Source organism: Leuciscus leuciscus, assembly GCF_965113295.1.
Source record: "Leuciscus leuciscus genome assembly, chromosome: 2".
NCBI lineage: Eukaryota > Metazoa > Chordata > Actinopteri > Cypriniformes > Leuciscidae > Leuciscus > Leuciscus leuciscus.
In genome coordinates, this window is record NC_138726.1 from 43,426,550 (window position 1) to 43,453,514 (window position 26,965).

Here is a 26,965-nt window from a genome sequence, read left to right on the forward strand (position 1 = left end):
TACAGGTCTGTGTGTACCTCTGTTTGGTAGAGTTTGGTAGCCACTGTCACGGCTCAAGCCCCCCATTTGTCCACCAACTGCCAGCAGTTCAGGCTCACTGAGGAATGCCCGGATCTCAACCTACAGTCCCAGAAGAATAGAGCTCAGAACTATAATAACATTTAACCACTAGCACAGATGACAGTTGGCCTTATCCGGGTGCCATTGAGTGTCACAAACCTTATGATCTCCGTTAGTGTACTGCCCGATCTCACGGTCACGCTTCCGCTCATCAGACTGTCGTTTCAGGCCCCGGACTGACGTGTGGCGGATGACGGAGGTCTCTTTGGGGAGAGGGGGCACAGCTGGGGGCTGTTCATCTGGGCTGTAGAGGTGAGGCAGGGGGGGTCTGGGTGGAGCATCTTCCTCAGGCTGCATATGTAAACATAAACATCCATAAATACAGATAAATAGACTAAAGTAGTATCCTGATTACCTAGTTTCACTCACTCACCCATTTTTGCTTGTGGGCTGGGTTTGAGAGCTGCAGGGGCTGCTGGGTAGACTGCACCGGGCTGAGATGGGGACTGGACTGAGCAGCTTTCAGTTCACCCATGGATGGAGTGAAGAGTGAAGGCACTGCGGACAATGACGCTGAAGGCACGAGTTTCCTCTCTGGGACACGCAAATATCCCAAACGTCGACATCACAAAGCAAAAAAAAAAAAAAACACACAAAAAAACACATGTATTATTATCAGTAGCATCTGTACGCAGTGAGATGCGAGTGGTGATGTTTGACCTCAGTACCTCGGTCTGTGCTCCAGTGCATGGGAGTGATGGCAGGCAGGGGCCCGCTCTCACCTGGATTACGCACAGAGTCAATGGTCACTCTGTAGTTGGCTTTGCTGGAGCTCAGGCCTGCAAGCACATCCTCGATCCGCCACAGCTCCTTCCTCAGCTGAGACTTCTCCTGCTGCACAGTAGCACAGAATTGAATAATTTGGGATGAAATAAAATGGTCCAACTATTAAACTGAATAAAAGAGTAAATTTAAGCCTGAAACAGGAGGGATCAGAATACAAGTGCGCATACTTCAGTACATAATTTTATGCATTACATTTACTTAAATAATAAAACTGAATATATTATTTGATATGCAAATACACACACAAATAAATATATATAAATATAATCAGAATATATAAATGCTATTCAAGTGTATAGAATATTGAAAATGAGTGTCTGTCTTTCAGTATTCAGATCATTAATATAATATAATATAATATAATATAATATACAGTAATAGAACAATATTTTTTAACAAAAATCTAAATTAACCAACAGCTTAAAAATAGAATAGAATAGAATAGAAGTACTTTCTTACTGCTGTGAACACTGTTAAAAAAAATATGATGACCCTGAGGCTTGTCTTTGATTTTCTAAGAGGCAAATTTAGAGCTCAAAGGGGCACTGAAGAAAGGATAGGATTTTCTCTTATTTGTATTTTCAGAACAAGCCATAATTTATTGACTCTGTCTGTGTGCGCTCTCACACAAACACTTGAGAAATCAATAATCTTAGACACGGTATGCCTTGTTCTTATGACTCTATCACGCTGATCAAAAACTAACATTAGATCTTCACTCCGGCTCCGAGAGCTCCATATCTCTTTCATTACTTTGTTCTTTCTCTATCAATTACCGGACTGAGAGATGCATGCTGAATAGAAAAGGAGACACGGTTTAACATCTTTTGATACATTTTGCCGCTCAAACAGTATTGATACTTTAGTTTGGAAGTATGCATTAAAGGGATAAAAGCTGAAAAACAATTTTGGGTTTGAGTAAAGAAAGACCTCTGTCCTTCATTTACATTTTGAAAAGAGCTAAATCAGCTTGGTGTCATTTTCCTGTGGGTCTGACCTGAGAGAGAGCACTGTGGGTCATCTGGTCTTGAAGGACTGAACGCAGTCTGTCCACATCTCTCTCTAAGTGGCTGTATTCTCCCCAAGCGTTCTCCATCTCCTGTTTAACACAGAGCAGAAGCAAGCCTCAATACTAGTGCAATAAGCTGATATTAGTATTGCATTGATATTCTTGAGTGTTCTGTCAGTGTATGTGTCCTCACCGTGGACACCTGTGAGATGTCCGCCCTGATGTGGACCACATCCTCCCGTAACAGCTTCTGCTGATAGGCGATCTTTTCTGCATGGGCGGGCTGGTCCTGGTACTGTTCCATCTGCTGATGGGAAACATCCAGAACTGACTCGAGCTTGTCCTAGATAAGGTGAGAAACAGAAGACGATGCAGATAAAGAAGTTCGAAAAGAACTAGCACTAGGGACCCAAAACATCAGGTTGGACACTAGGTTCCTCTGTGATTAATGAATTCTGAAAACAACATTTCATTTAGGTCAAGATTTGCTTCATGTAGTAACATCTAAAATTAGATCTAAAACCGGTTATTTAATATGGCTGAATCAATCTGACTATATTAGGTTATAACAGCAAAAGTCATTTTAAAGGCTTAGATCAAGTAGAAATAGATCTTCAAGCTAACAATTGCTTTTTGGGGTCTGTTAGATTTTTTAAAATGTTTTTCAAATAAGGCACTTTCGCTCAATATTCCTTAATATATTCATGGAAACCATGACACTTTTTCAAAGATTCTTTGATGAATAGAAAGTTCAAAAGAACAGCATGGAAATATCTAACTTTTGTAACATTATTTTGTAATATTATAAATGCCTAGGATCAATTTAATGCATCCTTGCAGAATAAAAGAATACATTTCTTACAAACAAAATCTTACTGGCCCAAAACTTTTGAACGGTAACGTGCAAAGTTGACATCTTGCAACACATATAGCATCAACGTCTGGGTTACTATACGGAATTTAGATGAGGAAAAAACACAAAGCACCTTATCTTCTTTGAGTGTGCGTATACTGGCCTCCAGTTCCTGTAGGATCTTGTCTTGCTCGCATAACCTACTAAGCTTAACCTGGGAGACAATCACAAACAGCAATAAATCATGGTCACCAAACAGAAGGCATGACTGAACTGAATCCATTAAAGTATACAAACATATCAAACAAGAGGGCCGACGGAAAACATTCTTCCGCTATTCCATATTCAACATCTTCCACTATTGAAGATATTCATTAGCATAAACTCCATGCACCCAAGACAATTTTGGTGTCATTATTTGCAGAAACAAACAGCATTTTCTCAGTGAAAAATGGGTTACAGGGTACGTGCGCGCGTGCGAGAGAGACGGAAGCTGCAGAAGTGTCTTGTTTACGGTCTTCTTCACACTGCCTGTTTATTCTCCACTCTGTTTATCATTCCCTCCAATTAATTATTAAACTGTTATTATTTTAGAGCCATATATTGTTGTTTTAACAACATTAAATATTCATCACACAGATAAATCCACCAACAAAATTCGTATAAATTGTTAAACCGAAACAATGTTAATGATGAAAAGCCAGTACTTCCAGATTATTTACCTCCAATCAACTGAAAAACTGCGAGAGCACTGGAATACAAAAATCAAACTGAAAAATTTACAAGCCCGAAGTATAAAACTCCCATTGCATGTATTTTTCTCTTTAAATTGAGCATTGAATATAAAAAGCCCTCGTCAATAATTTCAATTTCTTCTTGACACCGAGAAAGCTTGCTTCTCCCCACAGTGTGTACAAATTCAGGCTTGAGTAACAGCTTTTTGTGAGAAGCAAACAGAGAGAACGAAAGGGGAGGTCATGATCAGAAAGTGGGCATTAATAAAGAGAGAAGAGAACTTACATCTATGTCACTTTCAGCTATTTTAACAGGCCGAGGTGGTCGATCTTTAAGAGAGTCACGTCCGGTTACCTGTTGACAAAATGTAAAAGCTCATACACTTTCACCAACATTAGCATCTACATCAAGACTATGTTGGCTGTAAGGTTGCATCGATCAAGCAACCAACAAGACTGCACATTCTATTGACAAAATGTTGCTGAAATCATGTAAACAAACTGTGCTATGGCAAACTAAAAGAACAAGACCGTAAAATCTCAAGATGAACAAACAAACAAAAAAAGCATAAGAAAACAAACCAACACTGTTTTTGGAAGCTCTGAGATGATGTGTTTACCAACAAATAGCAACCGGGGTATTTGGGGAGAGCCGCAACGATCCACCCAAAGCGCTGTTCTGTCTCTGGCAAAGTATCAATACTTTCATCGGCAGTGAACTTGACATGAACTCATGTGGGAGTGAATCATTTAGTGATAAACAAGAGTTAGCTAAAGGATACTGCATAAGTAAGAGCAGCTGTCAGTAAACGTTCCCTCATTAACAGAAAACCTCAGACGCTAGAATAATTAGTTGATGCTTAATGTTTGTACTGAAATAATTCACATAATGGTCACAGTTACAATGCAATCTCTATGACAAACCCTCATCAGTGCAGTATTGATATTTTACCAAAAGAACAACAACAACAAAACAAAAAAAGCACATGCATATGAGTATGACTCTGCAGATCATGTGCAATGCACACAACGATGGTCACATGTTGTGCACACGCCATCCTTACATTCAAACAGAACGCACTGTGTACCGAATAGATGAGAGGTTCAATACTTTTCATCTGTTTGAAATGAAGATAAAAAGGGTTTCTGTGAACTGTAGGTATAACTTTAGTCATACATTGGAAATATACATTGGAAATATGAATGATTAATTAAAGCAAGTAATGCACTCCACTTCAAAGAGGGTCGGAAAAGTCAGTGACCATAAAGTTTGTGACAAAAGCGGAGAAACTCTATATAAGATATATAAATGTTACTAGGGCTGCACGATATATTGAATTGATCAAAATATTGTGAATTTGCATATTGCAATGGCTTTATGAAAAATCTGGTGCATTTAGCAATATAACGGGTGAATTATGTATATGATGTGCATTACAATGTTAGGATGAACTATATGCCTTTCTCCACTGACGTTCTGATGATCAAAGCCTTTCTAAGGAAATGTGTTTTAATGGATAAAATGATTGACTACAGGGGGACTTTAAATTACACGCATCACATAATCGCATTATTTAACAAGTTACTGTATATCACATTTTTCTTCAATATCGTGCAGCCCTAAATGCAACTGTACAGAAGGAAAGACAATTCAGAGTCAGACTCTAGCATCCATCTGACCTTCAATTGACAAACTCTCCTCCTGGACTCTTAACATTTGCAGCCATCACTAGTCACTACATCCATGCATCCGCCAAGACTTTAATTGCTAAATTGCAGCATAAAATCTGATTTTTAGCAATAAAAGCTTAAAATGACGCATTGCTCTCTGTGAATATTGACTGATGTAAATGTAATCATCGGTTTCAAAATTCACTCTACACATCCTTCAGGGTTAAAGAGCAGAGCAGCCGTTACAGAGAATAAGGAGGGGGAATAAATCAGGAAGAGTTTATGCCTTGAGGAGAGAGGGAGAAGATGGGCAGAGGAAGAAGGTGAAGGCAGGTCCAATAAAGCCCACCTTCAGATCTAGATACTCCAGGTCCTTCTTCAGCTGGATGTAAGTGTCATCTGCCTTTAAGTGGGAAATGAAGAAAGAGGTCACATGACTTATGGCTAAGAGTACAGCATTCAAGAGTGAGACTGATTTTCATGGACACTGTAAAATGCTGATATATTATAACACCAGTGCATGTTATGGGTGATTGACCCTTGTTTTTATTCCTACTGACGACAAGCATCTTTAATTTGTACTCGGACTGATACACTGTTGAAGGTGTGAAATAAGTTTATTGAATTAGTAAATGATTTGTTTCTTCACTCTAAAGGTCTATACTTATTTAGAGCATGAATTTTTGTAAAGACGTGATTTAAGAAAATGTGAAATGGACCACTTTTACACAGAGTGCAAACATCTGTGTGCAGTAAAGCATTTTATAACAATGCTGTAAATGTTGTAGAATACTAGTTAAGTTTTAATGTGCAACCCTGCAACCGACAGAGATATAGAGTGTGGAATGGGAGTGGGAGTGGGACACAGCTTATGTGTTACTATTTACCAAATGTTTAAACTAATTTCTGAGTACCTATCTGACACATTTCATATCTAAATTTCCATATACACAAGTAAACCAGTGATGTTTTTTATATTTTCTGTTCATGGCAACATTCAATCATGTGAATGCAGGCAAGTCAACAAGCAACATGCTGTTAACATCTGAGAAGCAATCTGAGGATCCAAAATACAAGAGAGGAAGAAACTACAAAAAAAAGTCCCAAAAAAAGCAAAATGCAGAGGAAAGGTTCTTCAAAAACACTAAACAGGCTGTTACGTCAAATTGCGCAGCCCAAGCTGTAACGTTCTACCGCAGACTCCATGCTAACGGAGAGCTAACACCAAACCAACGCAGTCACAACTAGAACCAACAGCGCACAACTTTAAAGATGAGCACAGAATGGGGGTTAAGGAAAGGGGGGTATGATATGCTCAGGGTGGGTTGAGGGGGAAAATGACCCTCTGACCTGCAAAATGGGGCCTGAGAGGCCGTTGTGCTGGTTCTGCAGGTGTGTGAATGTGTCGCTGTGCACGCTGGCCATCTTGGCCTGGTGTCTCCTGAGCTGGATGAGCAGCAGGGTCAACTCCTCCGGCTGCAGGACAGCGGGGAGACGGGAGAGAAAGCACTTCAGGAGGTGACCACCAGGGCAGCGGTGAGATGTTGTGAAATTTGGCCAATAGGAGTGGCCAAATGCAACTGCCAGGCTATAACGGCATATCTCAGATCACTTTCTCAAAACTAGAAAGCAAAACGCTCCTCGTGGCCGAAATGTAATCTACCAAGCAGATCTTCTGTTTCCCTACGTTTCCAAGATAGGTCTGAAAAAGTCTGTTCTTTATGGAAGTCTTACCGTTTTTCCATGAAGACTTGGTGCACTGACTGTGTGTGTGATGTAGCCCATCATTGGCATGGATCTTCTTTCCATTTGCGAGGTCTGCAGAGACACAAAATTATACAGAATGGTGGCGTTGAGAATGATAATGAAGAAATTCACAGTCCTCTCTTACTACTATTCTCAAATTCTCACTTTTAGTTGTGGATACTGTAAATGTTGTAAGTCAAGTAAAAGTCAGTTTAAAAAAAACTAGGGCTCAGCAGAGCACATTTTCCTCATTCATCTGTTTCTTTTAGTTAAGAAAGTGTGTGCTTGATTTCAAATGTGCCACAGGGCTTTGAGGGTTTGACAGTTTTGCTTAACATACAAAATTCTTCATCTAGTCCCATCATAGCACCTCAAAAGGACACAAACAACAAGAGATTTAATTAACTACACATAAATTATCTCCAACCTGCTTTCTTAAAATAACATTTGTTTGCTACCAGCAGAGTAGCACTGTAGACTCCGTTTCCAATGCGAATCCCACGGCACTGCATTTTTGCTGTATAATAGGTTTTTTATTTAAATACAAGATCAGAAGAAAGAGACCACTGCTGAGGCGGTTTATTGGGTGCTTTGCTTAGCCTTTGGCAAATCTTATCAGCTAAACAGTGTAGTGATCCACCGTGGAGGTCCATGAAACCACTCTACGAAACACACTTTTAGCCTTTAAGATGCATCTATAGATAGGCTTCTGCAGCTGGGTAATTGACATCACAGGTCGAGCAGTGACAGCAGTGTCTTTCTGTGTGATATATTTAGTTTATCTGAAACTACTTTTGGAAAACAACATTTCTAATTCTTCTCTAATTGTATACATGCAGTACTTGCTCCTCCATATTAATTGAGAGATTATAATTCTGTACTTTCAAAAACAAACCTGTTCAATATTTTTTTTAAACAAATATTAAAATACTTCACACTGCAAAACTTGAAATGGTCACAAGCTACACCACCAAAATAAACACTTTCCGTATTACATTTTATGTATGCATTTTATTTACAATACTTTTCAAAAGTTTGGGGTTGGTAAGATTTTTTTGTTTTTGAAATGAGTCTCTCATGCTTACCAAGGCTGCGTTTATTTGATAAAAAATACAGTAAGAACAGAAACATTTTGAAATATTTCTATAATTTAAGAGAACTGTTTTCTATTTTGATATATTTTAAAATATAATTTATTCTCGTGATGGCAAAGCTGAATTGTCAGCATCATTACTCCGGTCTTTATGACTGTGGGCAGTCATGGCCTAGTGGTTAGGGAGTTGAACTGGTAACCCAAAGGTTGATTCCAGAGCCGGTGGGAAATGACTGAGGTGCCCTTGAGCAAGGCACCTAACCCCTAATCGCTCCCCGGGCGCCACACAAAGGCTGCCCGCTGCTCTGGGTGTGTGTATCCACGTTTGCAGTGTGTGTGTGTGTTAACTACTCACTACTCTGCTCCTAATGTGTGTGCATTAACTTGGATGGGTTAAATGCAGAGGTCAAATTCCAAGTATGGGTTACCATACTTGGCCGTCACGTGTCACTTTCACTTTCACTTTATTGTCACATGATCCTTCAGAAATAATTTTAAAATACTGATTAGAAAAAAACGTCTTTACTGTCACTTAAAGGTACAATATGTAAGAATTTTGCATTAAAATATCCCAAAATCTCAAGGCCAGTGTTATATATTTGGTTAAGTTGATTACTTACAATATCCCAAATGTTTCCAACTATTTTTAAATCGTGAGAAAATTGCGATTTTAACCAAGGAAACGGGGCGTTAGAGCAGGGGGGAGCTGGGAGTCGCCAGTCAATTGCGTCATATCCGCGTCACCCTCGGTTTCCGCTCGTACTGCGTGGAGTCCTGGACAAATGCGGAAGTTGTAGGTCTAGTTGTAGCGTCTATCAAGCTACAAACTTTAGCTTGTTTCTTGCAGTCGTTATGGTACACAATTATTCTTTACCGATTGCAGCTGGTTCTGTCGACAAAGCGTGCTTAATTTTATATTTTCCAAATGTAGCATTCGGTAATAGTTATGTTTATGTAAGAAAAGTATTATTGCTTTAGATTTGTGTTTAGTTTATTGACATTGTTTATCACGTCTGGTGTTTATGGCCATGTAAATAAACATAGCATGTGTTATACATAAAGATGAATCAGTATTTTGGCAAATGATGTGGGCATGTTCGAATGTACTTTTACAACAATTGTTTAGAACATGTAAAACTGCGCAGCGTTATCACAACAATGAATTCAACAAATACAGTAACATCTATGAAGTATTAAACCTTACTTTTCTTGCGGTTAATTCATTTTAATGAAATAAAAGTGTGATGAGGTTTAAGAGTCAGGAAGGAAGGAGACGCGTCGTCGTGACTGGGACTCGTACTTTATTAAAATAAAGCAAAACAAACAAAAGCCGCGCACAACGCGCATTCACCGTGGCAACCGCGACGGCTCAAAACAGTTCAAAAATGAGAGCTCGGATCCACCGGTTTTCTTCCTCTGCGTCCAATTTTCTCTCCAGTCTCTCTCTCGTTCCAGCGCGGCTTATAAGCGGTCTCTCCACGCCAATAATACTGCAATAAGACACAGGTGCATTTGCACTTGACCTACTTGCTCGTCTCTTTTCTCTCCCATCACAGACCGCGCTGAGCCACGCCCCCCTCGCCACAAAAAGCATGTCATTAAACGCAACATTTATAAAAATAGAACTTAGCCTCATCCATGAACATGATTTTTCGATTCCCGTCTGACTGATTTACATCCACGGTGGAGTTTAAAACGACAGTTCCCATCATTCCACGCTCCTTCACATCGTCATCAAGCTACGCCGTTGTTGTTGTTTGGAATGTAGCGCCCTCTAGCGGCAAAAATTCTTGCATATTGTACCTTTAAGATAAATGTAATGCATCCTTGCTGAACAAAACTATTAATTTATGTTAAAAATGTTTTACTAACACCAAACTGTAGTAGTGAACAGTAGTGAAAGGTACTCATCTCCACTCATTTATATACAGTGGGATTCAAAATTATGACGAAATATTTAAGATTTCTAAGTCAAAAATCAAACAAGCAAATTTGTCACAGTGATGCTCTTTGAATCATTCTCAAAATCATGCTGGAGAACATAATCATCGGGTTTTAAACAAACCTGTGGAGTTGGAGCAGCTTAAATGCTGCTGTAAGTAATGCATAAGTAAAAAAATGCAAAGACATTCTAAAAATAAATGTTAATTTTTCCCACTTAATTTATGCTGATAATTGTTAAGCTGACAATAATATGTAATGAAACCATAGTGAAAGCATTTTCACTAGTAGTCTCAGATTTTCAGATCCCACTGAGATGTTCTTTGTGGTATCACTACATTGACTGAAGCTGTGTTTTTCTTCCCATCTGTCTTTTGACAGCTTCTGTGAATCTTTCAGTTGGAGGCATGTAATTAGTGAGTTCACACGAGTCCCAGCGTATGCAGAGCAGAAGTGGGTGACAGTATGTTAACTTGTAAGAGGCACAGAGGCTTCTGTGACTGCCGCTGCGTGTGAATGTGGCGCTGGGAGCGCTGCTCTCATGTGGGGGGTGTAGCCGGCAGATGCTACAATTTGTCACACAAACAACTTCAGCGACACACATAAACAAAAAGCGCTCTCTTTAGACACACCCTCTGCACCTGGGAGTCAAACCCTGAGAGAAGACTGTGTGAATCCTGGTCACAAAGTCCAAATCAAAGCCTGAGTAGAGGGAAACTCAAGTTTTCCCATAACCCTTCACGCCTTTGGTGGTCAAGGCTCCAGTGGTCTGAACAAAGAGAAGAACTTTCCACAACTAATTTAAAAATGTGAGATTATGTGAACTGCTCCATGTTCCCTACCTTTGAGATCTGGGAACATATTCCTCTGGGAGAACCCAAACTGGGTGTGTCCACGGTGGCAAAATCATCCAGCGGGCGCACCGTCACCCTGTCGGAGGGCGTGTGGGGCCTGCGTGGGGATAAGGACCTGGAAGGGTGCCCGGTTGGGGGCATGTCACATGGTGATGGTGGCACAGATATGGATCGTGGCATTTCCAGAGTGACCCTGAAGCCAGACGAGTCCATGTAGTCAGGCCCGGTGTAGATTGGCGCGGTGGGGCTTCCGTGGCGGAACTGTTGGCGCTGCTGCCACTCGTACAGTTGCCACACCATGCCTTCTTTAGTGGCCATCCGCTCGTCAGTGGACATACGAAAGTGACTAAGACGGTCGTGGGCGTACTTGTAGTCACTAGGCAGGTTGCGGGGCACTGGGGGGGAACTGCCTCCGGAGTGGTGGCGAGCGGTCTTTGGCAACGACTGGTACGTATCCATCATGACGGACTTAGGCTTGAGAGGAGGTGTCCGTCTGGGTAGGGTGTACTCAGCAGTGGGATGGCTGGAATTTTAAGTTTTTTACTGTTAATATTGATGCTCTTCTCACTGTTAAGTAGCATACATATGCAATACATACACAATATTTATATAAAAACAATTATTATTATTTTTATTTTCCCTAAAATGTTTTTATTCTGAGCTGAGAAACACTTTGAGCTGCAAATTAAAGTATAATAATAATAATAAATTCATATTTTATAATAATAATAATAATAATAATAATACATTCATATTTTATATCTAATATTTGATTCTTCTTCCTATTCTTATTCTAATTTAATTTAGTAATAAAATAACATTTTTAATATGTTATAGATACTTAATATTTGATAAACTTTAAAATATTTAAATATGTGCTACAGATATACATTTCAGAGAAAAAAAAACTATTGGGAAAGTTCTGTTTAATACAAAGATTATTTTTTAAGTATCCTAGAGGATGGTTCTTATTGTGAGTGCAAAAATGTAAATGTAATTTCATTTTGAGCTACAAATTAAATTAATAATAATAGCATTTAATAATATAATACTTGAAAACATAATATTTGAATTATTATTATTATTATTATTATTATTATTATTAATCAAAATAAATTAATAAAATAATACATTATATAATACAAATGTAAAAATAAGAATATAATTTAATATATATTATAACCAATATATTATAGATAAAGTTAATATATATTCCACATATATATATTTTTACATTTATTCTAGAGATTGACTCTTATTGTAAGTGCAATAATAGAAATGTAATTTTTTGGGTTTTGCTAACTTAGGGAGATGATATTTTTTTCAGTAGTAACCAAAATGCGGTTGCTAGAACTACTGAACACAAAACATTCCCTTTAATATTCAGTGCGTTTTTATCACAACCACTAGAGGGAGCTCCTATTTAAGAAGAAACCATATGGATACAGAATCCCACAATGGCTCAAGTCCTCAATGTTACATCATTTAATGAGCTTATTACACATAGCCCTGTAATTTTTTCTCCATCACAGCACATATAAGTTTGTCTTCGCAAACAAAACTGACCTTTTGGGATCTCCTTTCTGCACCTTCACCCAGTGCTCGACCTGAGCCAGCGCAGTTTTCCTTTGTACCTTTTTCTCTGTGTCTGTACGGGGGACGAGACCCCTCTTATACACCACATTCCCGTTCTGATCAGGGGGCATGCCCGAGGAGGGCAGCCCGTTCCTGTGAGAGGGCACCGTGGACGACGGGCGAGAATGGGCACCTGATTGGGAAAGCCCCTCCATCTCCCCAGTGGAAATGGTTTTAACAGGATCCTCCAACACTTCCTTGCTGTAAACATAGCACTCGTCCCCATCCCGCTCCGGCCTCAGCTCTGCCACCTCTACATGCAGCGTCTGCTGGAGACCCTCGGTCTGGGAGGAGCTTTTGATGCTGCCGCAATGGTTGGTCTGAGGGACTGCGTGCTGCTCAGGTTTAGAGCTTCTTTCGGCCTCTCTGTGGAGTGAAAGGGAGTTATTTGTTAAAAGGAGTAGATTGTTAAATACTCTGAATGGCAAACATTAGTATTTTAGATTTTTATGTACTGTTGTATGTTCTTATTTCATTTATTTGTTTCGTTTTATATTGTGGTGTGTATTTTATGTATATGTCTACTACGCTGCATCCAATTTGCCCGCAAGTTATCTTAATAAAGTTGAACTTGATTTAATAGTTAATATTTAACCTTCAAAATGATCTGTGACTTATTGGACTTATTGTCTTTTAAAAGTCTTTTATCTAGACTTGAGTCTTGGGTGGGTCTAAAAGCTTCTGACAGAAAGTTTAGAGTAAAGATGGGTAATTTCTCCAGCTCTATGGCACCTCTGACCTGTCTTCCACAGGGCTCTCTTTTGGCTCCTTCTCGATTTTCTCTATACATGCTACCTCTGGCCGCTATTCTAAGGAGTCATGGCGTATCCTTTCATTTTTACGCAGACGACACTCAAATTTATATTCCAATCAAGAGAAACAACCCTGCAGCGATGAATTCTTTTCTGCGATGCTTAGAGGAGGATAAAGCATGGCTAGCCCAAAATTTCCTCTTCCTAAATGAAGATAAGACTGAGGTCATTGTTTTTTGCCCAAATGAAAATTCTCAGTGTATAAGTCCAGAGTTAGAGAGTCTATCGTCTTTTAAATCCCCAGGGGTGAGGAACTTAGGTGTTCTTGTTGACCAGTCTTTAAAATTTGACAAACAGATCTCATCCGTAATCAGTTCCAGTTTCTACCAACTTCGTCTATTGGCTAAAATCAAAGGCTTTCTCACCCCGAAAACTCTGGAAATGGCTGTTCATGCATTTATTGCGTAGATTACTGCAATTCCTTACATTGCGGTATATCAAGTTTTCAAATTGCTTGTCTTCAGTTAGTCCAAAATGCTGCGGCCAGACTTCTACATAAGTGTCACAAATATGACCACATCCCTCCGATTCTCAAATCTCTACACTGGCTGCCAGTTCGACAGAGAACAGATTTCAAATTTCTAATCTTTGTTTTTAAATCTCTTCATAACTTAGCTCCTGCCCATCTCTCTGAACTTGTCCATCCCTACACTCCTTCCAGAAGCCTAAGATCAAACGACCAGGCTCTGCTGGTAGTCCCTCGCGTTAGACTCAAGCGTGCATTTGCGGTGGCAGGGCCACGACTCTGGAACACGCTGCCTCTAGAGATTAGAACTACTCTGTCTGTTTTCAAGTCTCTGTTAAAAATACCTGTTTTCTTTAGTATATTGATCTCTTCTATAATTCCGGAAGCCCTGAACCGCAACAACAACAAAAAAAAATCCGTAAAAAAAAAAAATATATTCTAGCATTTCGAGATTAAAGTCGAAACATTTCGAGATTAAAGTCGAAACATTTCGAGATTAAAGTCGAAACATTTCGAGAATACAGTCTTCTGTAGAAGTTGCGTGTGTGCTTGCCGTTATTTCACATTGCCGCACAGGCATTCATGCGTGTGCGTGCGTGTATGTGTGTGTGAACTGGAACTACACAAAATAATAGCTTTACTTTTATCTTGCCTTTCAACAAAAGGAAAATCTACCAACATGGCATTAGGCTATAGGACGTTATAAAATATACTGCGCCGAAATAGACTTTAGCCATTAGCCTACAGGCGAAAACACTTTTCAGACTGGATCAAGATATCCAGCTGAATGAATGCATGAATGAGGCATTTATATAGCGCTTTCATATGTTTACTGTAGGCCTACACTTAAAAGCGCTTTACAATCATTTCAGAGAATCTCTCCTCAACCACCACCAGTGGTTATATTATATAATATTTTATATTTGAGAAACACACACAAAAAATTCAGAATTGGAAGCACGTCCTATGCACCAGTGGACGCGCGCCGTTATGAATGCACACACACGCAACTTCTACAGAAGACTGTATTCTGGTACGTTTCGACTTTAATCTCGAAACGTTTCGACTTTAATCTCGAAACGTTTCGACTTTAATCTCGAAACGTTTCGACTTTAATCTCGAAACGTTTCGACTTTAATCTCGAAACGTTTCGACTTTAATCTCGAAATACTAGATTTTTTTTTTTTTTTTTTTTTTTTTGCGTTTCAGGGCTTCCGTATATATTGGTTGGTTCTACTATTTTATATTTGAGTTTGATATTGTTTTGCCACTCCTGTTTTTACATTCTATATTTGAGTCTGACACTGCTTTGTCACTCCGGTTTTAAGGTTTTGCTTAGCTTTGCAGCTCTTATTTGTGTTTTATGTGCTGTTATGCAGGTTTCACTATATTTTAATCTGGTTGTTCTGTAAAGCACTTTAGTCAGCCTAGTGGCTGTTGTAAATGTGCTATACAAATAAAGTGAACTTGAACTTAACTTATTGTTGATATAGAAGTAAAAAACAGAAATGAGTTTAGACTTTTGAATTAATTCTTATATAATCTACAATTCAATGTGTTGATTTAATGTGCTGATAACTGACCTTGAACTGACTGTCTCTTTCTTTCGTGGAACATCAAAAGAAGATTTTAGCATTATATCTGAGCTGCTTTCTTCTATAAAATGAAAGAGGAGGGTACAGGGACTGTCACACTCCAAAAAGGACAAAAATGCACCATTAAAGCATCATAAATGTAGCCCATATAACTCATGCACTATATATTTTATACATATTTCAATATTCAATACTGTGTTCCTAAATTTGGAATGTAATATTGCAGAAATATCATTACGACTGAAAAAATAACAGTTTTTTGTTTTAATATATTTAATAATTTATTCCTTTGATGGCAAAGCTGAATTTTCAGCATCATTACTCCAGTCTTTAGTGTCACATGATCCTTCATAAATCATTCTAATATGTTAATTTGGTTATTAAGTTGGCAAATAAGTTGGTTATCATCAATGTTGAAACCAGTTGTGCTCCTTCCTATTTTTGTAGAAACAGTCTTGTATATGATTACTCTGTGAAGACGACGAAATGCACGAAACGAAACTATGCCTTGACATATTTTCCTTGAATATGTTTGACAACTGTGGTCACCATTGACTTTCATTCCATGGAAAAGAGCAGCTTAAGCATTCAGCAACCCTAATTCTTTTTATGCTCAATGGAAGACAGACAATTGGTTTCAAAAGACACGTGCAATATTCATTAACAATATTCAAAATAATTTTTGGATGAGCTATTCCTTTACGTCACATAACCTGACAATTAAGTCTAATTTGACCAGATACGGCATAATAAATAAACAAATTTAACAATTAATACAAATGCATAATTTAGCACAATTAATTAATTAATTTCAGCTACTTATTTGCTTTATTAGATCAGACCAATGGTCATCTGTATAAATCTGTATACAATTAAGAAATTATTTTAAAAGTCAATATTTAAAACACATTCATGAAACATTTACAAGTGAAACTAACAACAACAAAAAGGAGATCTGAAATGCATCGAAACACTTCACTATAAATCAGATTCATAAAACTATCTTCACATGCAATATTGTGAATATATCCCTAGATGGTGCTGTTATTTTACATTCAAAATCTCCCTCAAATGAACCGAGGGCCTACAGCAGAAGGTCAATTAATTACAATACAGTACAGCAGCACTAACTGACATTTTACTCCTCGTCATGATCAGACTCGTGGTCTGGTATCAAAACGACACGAACAGTAGCACTGCCAACAATCCACGTGCTTTTGTGAAAGCCTTTGCCTACAAATTGCAACAAACACAGCCACTACACTAGTCCAACCAACCATAAGCAAAATTATGAACCACCTTCATGGTTATTAACCACCTACTCCTCTTTTTTATGTACACTATAAAAGCCCAGCGATAAGGAAAGCCCCAGGGACAAAGCCTCATGTAAATGAAGAGCATGGGGGCAGCACACTAACATCACGCCCCAGTCTGAGTGCTGTGTTTGGGCCGGCGGCTCACAGTCAGCTGCATGCAGCGTGCCGCAGTGATACTCCTCCCCAGAGCTGCGGAGTCAAAGTGTACACAACTATGGCACTGTGCCTTCTGCACCAGCAGGTGAGTGAGAACACCACACTGCTTTTGCAGTACCCCTGATCTGTGGATCAGACATGAGCTTAAATCACTACAACACATCATACATCTACAGTTTATGACTGCCATGAGTCCTTCAAGTGACTTAAAAAGTTGTTATTTGTTTAAAATAAAATAATAAAGTTTTTTTATTTGGATTCAAAATTCACATCTTAAAAAGGATCCAAACATTTTTGGGGACAAAAAAAGAGAGAGAAAAAAACCATCCCCAAAATGACTTTTTAAAAAGTTGCCATGTCACATACACAACCAAGTCAGCACAAAGAGTAAAGCTGCAGTCACACCGAGTGGACAACATTTACTTAATGCAAACCATGCAACCTTTGAATTCGTGTGTGCTTTGAATTCAGCCAAAAGGTTATTATGTGATTATTTAGATGAGGTTTAGGTCCGCTATAAGACTTTGTGCTTTGTAAATTTGCAGGTCAGATTTCACCAAAATTTGGTACACATTGAAAGATAACCATTCTTTGAATTGACTTGTGCTGCCAGCCTTCTGAGTAAGAAATGAATAGAGCTTAAATAAAGCTTTAACCTTGATCGTCGACTGATATGATGTCAATGAGATCGATTAAATGTTCAAGTAGTGCAGAAACCAGTTAAGACAACTTCACTTCTGTTATTATTATCCGTATTATTTCTGCATGAAATAATAGAAAATATCAATCCTCACATTACATAAAGACGTGTAAAAACATATAACATTAAACATTAAGTGACAGTATAATGAGGGTTTAATAAAGGAAGCTCTAGAACAAGTGGAGAGAAGAATTAATACTGTACTGGGTTAGAGCTTGTTCTTAAAGAAAACATGAAATGGCTTTCATAATGTATTTATCCTTTTAATGCGTCATATTTCCAAGACAGAACTATGTAAGGTATTTGTAAAGACAAAATCCATTGGGGTTTGACTGGACCATGCAGGACTGAAAAATATTATACTGATATATTATTGGGTAATATTATTTTTCTCCAACCATGCAGCCCTGGCCTTGTAAGATATAAAAAAAAAAAAAAAGTTGTTTAAGAGGCCCTTTTTATTAAAATAAAGTGCACTGCAATGAATCCATTAAAGCCAGGAAAATGTATTAAGTGTTTTCAAACTACTATGCTTTTGTATTTTTATGTATTTTAAATTATATTAAAATGCAACCAAATTACATAAAATACTTTTGCTGCCTGTGGTTCCTAATCTGTTTTATGTCTGGTAAATAAAATTCTTAGTAAGGGTTATCCTATAGTTTTTAATAGAATACATTGCCCAGGTTTCTTAGATACGGATTTTGTTGAGACAGCAGCCCTGAGAGAAGAGTTGTTGCAGCAGGAAGAGACTGACCTCTTCACGCCATGGCTTTGCATCAGTGCGGACTGGTTCATGGCCCGGATCCAGCCATTCATGTCCTCTTGTGTGTCGGCGCTGAAGTAGTATGTCCTCATGCCACAGTGCTCGGCCTGCGAGCCAATCAGAGAATTCTTATTGTAAATGTAGGAGCGCATTCCCGTGTGGCAGGCCTGAGGGAGAGACAGAGATACAGAAGGGGACCGTCATCAGTGACCATGTATAGAGGTTGCACGTGCATGTGAGGCCCCGGACCAGCGGGAGCCCCAGTATTGCTGTGACAGCACCACTGTCATTGTAGCAAGCTCAGACGTCATGCTGAACTGCTCTGTTTATTTTGTTGATCTGAGCACAGGAAGAAGATTACCAACCAATGATAACTGCATTATCATTGTTACAAATATTTCCATGCACTTCTGTCAAATGATCTGCACTAGTGCAACAGGTACTGTGCAAGCATTTGAGACTTTTGTTGAAAAGTAGGCTAATTGTTGTACTACAGTCAGACTATGCTTCAGAAAATGGAAGCCCATTATGCATCAGAGTATAAAAAAATTGTAATTGTCAGAAAATGCAATATAAACTTTATACTTATTGAGATAGAAAGTCGCAATTGTGAGATGAATGCAACCATTTTGGGTCAGTAAGATATTTAAATGTTTTTGAAAGACGCCTCTTATTCTCGACAAGGATGCATTTATTTAATCAAAAATACAGAAAAACACAGTAACATTGTGTCATATTATTACAATAAATTTAAAAAACTGTTTTTAATTATCACTAGCCATTACTCCAGTCTTCAGTGTCACATGACCCTTCAGAAATCATTGGTCCTCAAGAAACATTTCTTATTATTAATGTTGAAAACAACTGTAAGATATAAAACAGCGCTTATGACCAGCAGTTAAGAGAAATAAAGAGTGGCAAAAACTTACACAATCGCAGACTCACAAATTGCATTACAAAATATAAAGCCTCAAATGTGTGCAATAAAAACACTGAAGGAAGAAATAAAGTTACAATATTGTCACAACTTTGAGAAATAGATGTCAGTTACTTGTTTATTTTTTTTACTCTGAGGTAGAAACAGGCTTCCATAAAATAAAAACCATCAATATCAGAAAACCAACATTGAAGATCAGAACTACTCCGCAAACAAACTATCCATGCAAAGAGAGATGAATGCAATTGTCTATTTATTCCACATATTCTTAGAATATTATAGAATTTAACAAACAAGAGTCTCTTTTTTTTTCCTCTACCTCTTTTTGTTATTTACACAAATAAATCCTCGAGAAGACTTTTTATGAAATAAATACATTTGTTCAAATACGTTTCAGGGCTTCAGTACTAGTTCCAAAACACACCACACAAATGTAAAACCCAATATTAGAGATGCACACAAATACTTACACACATAAACAAAGCTGTTAAATCTCTTACTGGTGTTCTGTTTAATGCCAGGGTTAACAGCCCCCCCAGCTTAACTTGCTCCGTGCACCTTCTGTCCTGCTAAATCTGCTACTGCCAAAATGCAACTGTTGGTCTAATCTCTCTGATGGGGGTACGGCCACCGCTCACTCATCTAAACGCTTAAACAGAGTCCAGCTCAGCGCTTTTGCCAGGCCCACCCAGACCCAGGCAGCAGACCGTCCTTCCAAACACACACACACACACAGCTTACATCTGGTAACATTGACTCATTCTGTAGAAAGTCAATGCAGCAGCCTCTAGGCTACGTCGATGGCGTCTCTTAATTCACAATTTGACAGCTGCATCTCTGCTCACGGCACATCTCTTCAGCCTCTCCAGGAGTCTATTATCTCGCCTGTCACGAACTAATGGCTAATACAGCCCATCCGATATCTGCACCTAAAGTCTTCATATTACCCTACTCTGCTCACATTGACTTTGTTTCAGTTCCTTTACTGATAGCACACATGCGTTGACCAGAGAAGTCTGTATGATGTTTGATTGTCATCTGGAAAACATCTCAGCCAACTTGAACACTTGAAATGATTGACAGACTAGTTTAAAAATAGCGACCAGTATTTTTTCATGGTTTACAGACCTGTCACAGACAAAAGTGTGTGACACTCGCTTCAGTGATCAGTCAGGTAGTGGAGATATTTTCTGTATGCTATTCCAGAAAAATAATAGCTTTAATCTAACTTAACAGAATATCTCACTTTGTCATACATACACATCTGCACGTACAAATAAACAAAAAATCTGGATGGCAGAATGCACAAAAAAATAAAACAAGGGGAAAAGAAGGCACATATTGTATCTTGCAAACATTTTCATGATGACAAACAATAAGAAGTGGGAGACAAAACTTGGACAAGAGAAAATTGATTTCAGTGCATGTTTTAATATCAAGTATCAGCTACTGGAGGAAAGCATGTCTGCTGATATAAATTCTTCTCACATTCCTGTCTTTAAGAAGTTAATGTCCTCAGATTACCCATCACATCCTGGGCTTTCATTCAGGGTTATCCCACTTAGAGGGATATGTGGTAATTAATCAGAGGAATTTGTTCAATCGCTTCAGAGGCTAAAGGAATATTCTGGGTTATTTTATAAATTGTCTCTCAATTTGTGAAATTGGCCAAAAACACAATTGTAGCTTCACAGTTATGGAGGCGAGAATGCCAAAACATTTAAATATTCAACTGTTACAAAAGAACAGCGAAAAAAAAAAAAAGAAGGTTATTGTGTTTGTATTTATGTCTAATAAAAAATGTTTTTATGTTCATTTTTAAAAACTGAGTGATAAAGTGAAGTTACTATTTAACAACATGCCACAAATGCTGTCCATTGATATCAAGTTGGAACCTGGAATATTCCTCAAAAAGTTAAACATTCAAGAATGCATACATTTAAACTTGAAAACCTATCCTTTTGAGAAATTAACAATCAGCTAAACACAAAAATAATAGTACAGAGTAACAACTCAGATCTGTTATATGCTACCGTTCAAAAGTTTAGAGTATTAAAAAAAATACAAATGTTTAACTTTTATTCAGAAAGGATGCATTCAATTGATCAAATGTGACAGTAAATACTTTTATAATGTTACAAAAGACTTGTTTCAAACAAAAAAAACTGTTCATTTGAACTTTCTATGCAAAGAATCTTGGAAAAAAATGTATCACAGTTTCCATAATAATATTAAGCAGCACAATTGTTATCAACATTGATAATAATAATAATAATAAAAGTTTCTTGAGCATCAAATCAGCATCAGAATGATTACCTAAAGGATCATGTGACACTGAAGACTGGAGTAATGATGCTGAAAATATAAAATATAAAATGTATTAAAATATATAATTTAAACTGTAATATTTAAAATTATAAATTATATACTGCCTGTATATAGTTATTTGTTTTACTATATTTTTGATCAAATGAATGCAGCCTTGGTGAGACTTCAAATGTTTTTAAAAAACATTTAAAAAACCCTACCAATCCCAAACATTTGAACGGTAGCGTACTGTATCTAAATATTTGTATCTGTTAAAAATATAAATACAAGCACAATTTAACAACAGACAACAGTTCATATTATAGTTCACAGTACTGATGACAATTGAGCAGCGACTGAACAGCCAATGAGAGTGGAGAAATGTGTGGATAATAACCAACACTGGAACTACTGATGCAAGTGATGAAGTGATAAGAGGAATAGAGCAATGCCAGTCTGCAACAGTCCTTGTCTTTAATATAAGATTCGCACATTCCCAAGGAAATGTCTGCATTTCCAATATTCACATCAGGGAGATTGGATTGTCGATCTGGCATTGCCTGTTCCTGAGGAAGCGGGATGAGTCGCATGCATGCGGAAACGCAGCAATGCACATGGGCTATGTGCATTTTTCATCTGCCTAGGAGAATGCCATACACGGAATGGTGATGGAGTGGAGATCCGCTGATAGTAATGAATGGAAATTAAAATACCTATTCATGCAATAGGCTGACTCAGGAGACGGCCCCTTCCACCAGATGCACCCGGTTCAGCTCCCATAATGCACCAGGTCACAACAGGAAGCAATAGGCAATTGGAATGAGAGAATCAGAGTGAGTTGTGCAAAAAACAGAGGGAGGTGGATCACGGCCTATGTGAAAAATGTTAACCAAAACTAGAAGATGTGTTGAAATGTCCCTGGTTGTGAAATATCATCAGATACGGTAAGCAGGGTGAGCTGAAACGCAATTAACATTAGAGGCAGCAAAAGCTAAGCAGAATTACGCCACTGGGAGAACAAAAGTTCAGCACACCAGAGAACAGGAAAAGATCATTAATAAACATCAAAACATTTAACTGCTGTAGCTGAATAAATGAATCAACTGAATCAATTGAAGCTGAGCATCAGGAGTTTTCCCATGCGTACTTGCCATATCATTTGCTGAATGAAATTGACCTTTCATGACTTCATTCTCGAATTCATATTCTCAAACGGCCACAGATCAGGGATGGGAATCGTAAAGAATTTAACAATTCTAGTTCTTATTACTTTTAACAAGAGATGCAATTCCATCACCAAATGATTAGATCATTTCAACAATAAATAAATGTAAACAATCCGAATTCACAATTCGTTCCTACGACTTACTAATACGTCAGCACATTTAACTAATTCGTAGCCGTGCACACGGTATAACAGTTTGTTCCCTAATTTTTACTAAATCGTGACCATGTTGTAGTAATTCATTCCCTTGGTTTAGTTAAATGAAAATGATGGAACAAATTAGTTCAATGTGTTAAGTTGAGGGGACAAATTTATAATTCATGGCCACAATTTACTAAAACGAGAGAACGAATTCTTAATTCGTGGCCATATATTTTTTCCGCATCTCATGTGCGGGGCTCTGTGTACATTTTATTGTTTATTATCTATTAAAATTACACAACTATGTTTTTGATTCTCTAAAAAACTGCTCAGCCTCATAAGAGTCATTTGTTCTGTAAGTGGTGTGTATTAAAATAAAATCACCCTTACTACAGAACTTACTACTAAAGAAATCTTACAGAATATAAACATGCAAGACTCTTCACTGCTGACTAAGAAGCCAGTAAGAGTAAAAACATTATACAAACAGCATACCTTGGGGTCTAATTTACATGAAAATAAAGCAGCCAGATGTTCAAATAGCTGCTGGCTAGTTTCACTGATGGAGATCTCCTAACTAACAACTTGCTAATTAACACCCAGAGCACCAATGCGAGAACAAGTCCCCTCACCTTGCTCTGGTACATTACACACTTTAGGGCAAGTAAGATATTCCAAATAGAGTAGATGTATAATTAATCTCCCTGCTGGCACAATAGTCAAATAAATTCCAGCACTGGGGAATACGAGCAGGGAAATGGAGTTTGAACGATGCATCGCGTGCCCATAGGGAAGGATGACTGAGCGATGAATGAGCTGCAGTGATGGGATCAAACATTCCTGGAGTATTGTTCTTCAGAAGAGCTTCAAGAGGAGACAGGGGTAAATTGCGCACACGGCTTCATACAAATTCCAAAATCTTACTAAGTTATCATTGAATTATAGAATAAAACTGAAGATTTTTTCAACCTCCATGGTACAAAGGTTTAAGCCAGAATTGATTTTTCCAATGCAGTAAGTTTAATAGAAATGGTAAGCACTAAGCCTTCTGGGATATTATTTCACTGTCCGCCGAACCGCAGTAAACAGTGGGAGGAGGTTTGTGAGGCTCAATGGAAGCTTGCCATCAATAGGCCTCACTCAGAGAAGGGTTTAGATAATGATGAGAAGAGAAGAGGGCTGTTGAAAACTTGTTGAGCGAGTTGGGTGGAAGCTCAGTGTGAATTCCTGTGAACAAACAGCAGCTTCTGTAATGACAGCATTGTGCTGACAGACACTGAGGGGAACAATACCGGTCAAAAAGAAATGGGCTAAAATAAGTTTAATGAGAGGCTGATAGATACAGATTTATGGTTAAAGCATGCTGTTAGACTCAACACAGCTTTTAACAAAGATTTAAAAAAGAATGGTGGTATCAGCAATTTGATAATTTTTTTTATTTTTTATTAAATTCAATAATTATTATTTTTCATTATTAAATACATTTAATAATCAAATATTACAGTATTTAATGTAATCATTAAAAATACAAATATTTTTTTATTCTTGTGGCAAGTAATATAGTTCACTCATTTAACAGTAGGCTGTTGATTGCTGATAAGCATTTTAATGGCGATTTAATGATAAGCTTTTTAACAGCCACTTTGAATGTGACTCGTTCTAACAATTTTTAGAAGCAAAAATATCATTTTTTAAAATAATTATTCCCATTGTAACCAGCAAAAATTCTCAGGTGTTTTTGTCTCCTTGAAAATAATATTTTAGGAACTCAGTGGAGGAACATGATGCTATTAGTGAAAACAAGCAGAGATTTAGTTGAGCCTGTTATAAGGTTGTGAAGGCAGTAGTAACTGATCTGTGTGGTCAGAAGAGGGCAGAGAGAGGAGTCAAACAACTGCCACATTAATCAGTCACCATTGACTGCTGCCCACACACCACCACTGATAATAAGCCAGTAGCCGAGTAGCATTACAGTGCAGATCATTAGAACACTCTTACCTTAAAGGTGTACTTGCGGCTGATGTGGTCCTCGGGTCCCACGGGAGAAATGACATAGCTGGGAAGAGGAATGCTGCCCAGAACAGTCTCCTCTCGACTATCTGTTAGCAAAGTAGAGATGATAGTTGAAAAGTGTTAGATTATAATTGAACAACGGTGTAATTGGTTTGTTAGCAACACTCTTAAACAAACGCATATGACAGAGCAAGTAAGTGATAATCCACCTCGCCCACCAAAATGATTCAAAATTATCAAAACAGTATTACTTCATGTGAACTGTTAAAATAATATAATTCAATATGATCTGTGTAAGCAATAGGGATGAAAACAGGAAATGAGAAACCTGCTATTACTTATTAAATTATAGGAAATCTCGTAATGCTTTACAGAAAATGTGATTGTGGTGCAATAAAATTAGAGACCGTTCTAGATAATTGCAGCAAACTAAAGCGGAGTATTATAACTCACCTTTATAATAAAACAAGCAGTAATCAGACAACACAAACCATTTCCTCTTCCACAGTCTCATGCCTGAGCTGTCCTGAGGATGGAAGAACAATAACATTTTCAAATGTATGTGTGTGGAAGAAATGGAAATGTACACATAAAAAATTAATACCCTACAAAGACAGAAAAAAACTATATTTAGAAGCTAATTTAAGCACACTTTTTTTTATTAATAATCAACATGAATTTATTGTTTCATGTTATATTTTATATATATCTTCATATTATCTTTTAAAATAAAATAAAAGATAATCATCTATCAGTACCACCCAATGTAAATATTGTTATTATTAGCGTTTAATTGGAGGCCCCCTCTGTTTATATTGAATATTTATTAATTATTCTATGTTGAATATCATGCTCAGTTAATCAGTTTATTGCCTGTGGGGTCTTAGTTCATCATAAGGGCTAATTAAGATATAATCTAACATCTGAACACCATTCAGTTCAGATGAAAATCAGACTCTGTAAATCACTCACACCAGGGTTTCACTTTTGAGGGCCGCACCTGTTTGTAGAGCCATCCTCTCACCACCACCGGGACATTGGGGTTCCTTTTGATGGAATGGTCACGCTTGCCAAAGCAATGCACCTTCCCACTGGGTTTCAAATTCTGAGGTGTTTAAAAGAAAAATGAAAAGCACTTGTATCATTTGGTTTAATTAAAATTGCATACTGTGTATACACAGCAATTAATAAGGTAAAGTGGCAACCAAAAGTTTTCGGATGCTTACAATAAATATAAAATTGTCTTTTTGTTTTTTAAATGTGGCTAAAGTGTCAAAACTTTTTTAGGGTCCCTTTATGTCCAAGGTAATTAGCAAGACTATGTTCACAATAATATGGTTTGTGGCATTTATTAATCTTGATCCATATAAAGTTCACAGAGAATAATACAGAACATTTACAATGAGTTTTGCATTTATTAAAGACCCCCTGTGGTGAAAATCCCCCCTGTGGTGTTTTTCATTTGATTTAAGACAAACCATGTGCAAAGTCTACATCATTGCTGAGTATTTTCTCCTTAAAACTGCAGTTAATCAAAGACAGTCTCAAAAACGCAGTTTGAAATCGCAGTTGTTCTGTACGTCACAAACTACCCTGTAACCAATCACGTCAACGTGCAGGCGGGCTTTAGCATATTTCTGTTGATATGAAAAATCATGTACATTTAGCAATAAAGTGGGTGAAATATATATATGTACATGATTATATTATATACATGATTATATAAGTACATATATATATATATATATATGTATATATGTGTGATATATATAGGACTTTTACGTGCTTTTCCCAAATCACTGAAGTGACGTCGACGTCCGTGTTAGCAGTAGCATGAGCCGTCAGGCAAGTGTTATTTAAATAAACTCCTGATGTACTTACAAACTTTCCAATGCCTCGTTTTATGAGTACAGAACCTGTTTGTACTACTGTAGAAGTTTGGTACCATTCTGGGCATTATTAGTGGGGTAATTTATGTGATACATCCTTGGATCCATTAGCGCCTGCACTAAACCATTCGGCTGATATCTCTAAATAAGCTCTAACTTTAATAATGTTCGACCAAGGGAAAAAAAGCTTCTGGGGGGGT

The 26,965-nt window shown here is 37.6% G+C and overlaps 1 protein-coding gene across 17 annotated transcripts in view; it reads right to left on the reverse strand.

Annotated features, from left to right (window-relative positions):
* The window catches only part of plekha7b (pleckstrin homology domain containing, family A member 7b), a 102,198-nt gene that overhangs the window by 15,176 nt on the left and 60,057 nt on the right, over positions 1-26,965 (reverse strand). For 7 of the 17 annotated variants that reach the window (XM_082149774.1, XM_082149784.1, XM_082149779.1 and 4 more), the window contains 17 exons: positions 25,877-25,981; positions 25,330-25,402; positions 24,862-24,962; positions 18,245-18,420; positions 12,374-12,808; positions 10,796-11,330; positions 6,908-6,991; positions 6,524-6,649; positions 5,460-5,576; positions 3,789-3,857; positions 2,902-2,982; positions 2,109-2,258; positions 1,904-2,005; positions 789-954; positions 494-654; positions 220-411; positions 18-120 (listed from right to left, as the gene is read on the reverse strand). In XM_082149774.1, the coding sequence (XP_082005900.1) occupies positions 18-120; positions 220-411; positions 494-654; positions 789-954; positions 1,904-2,005; positions 2,109-2,258; positions 2,902-2,982; positions 3,789-3,857; positions 5,460-5,576; positions 6,524-6,649; positions 6,908-6,991; positions 10,796-11,330; positions 12,374-12,808; positions 18,245-18,420; positions 24,862-24,962; positions 25,330-25,402; positions 25,877-25,981 (2,776 nt within the window). The other 10 variants (XM_082149783.1, XM_082149786.1, XM_082149787.1 and 7 more) reach the window with 10 other exon arrangements.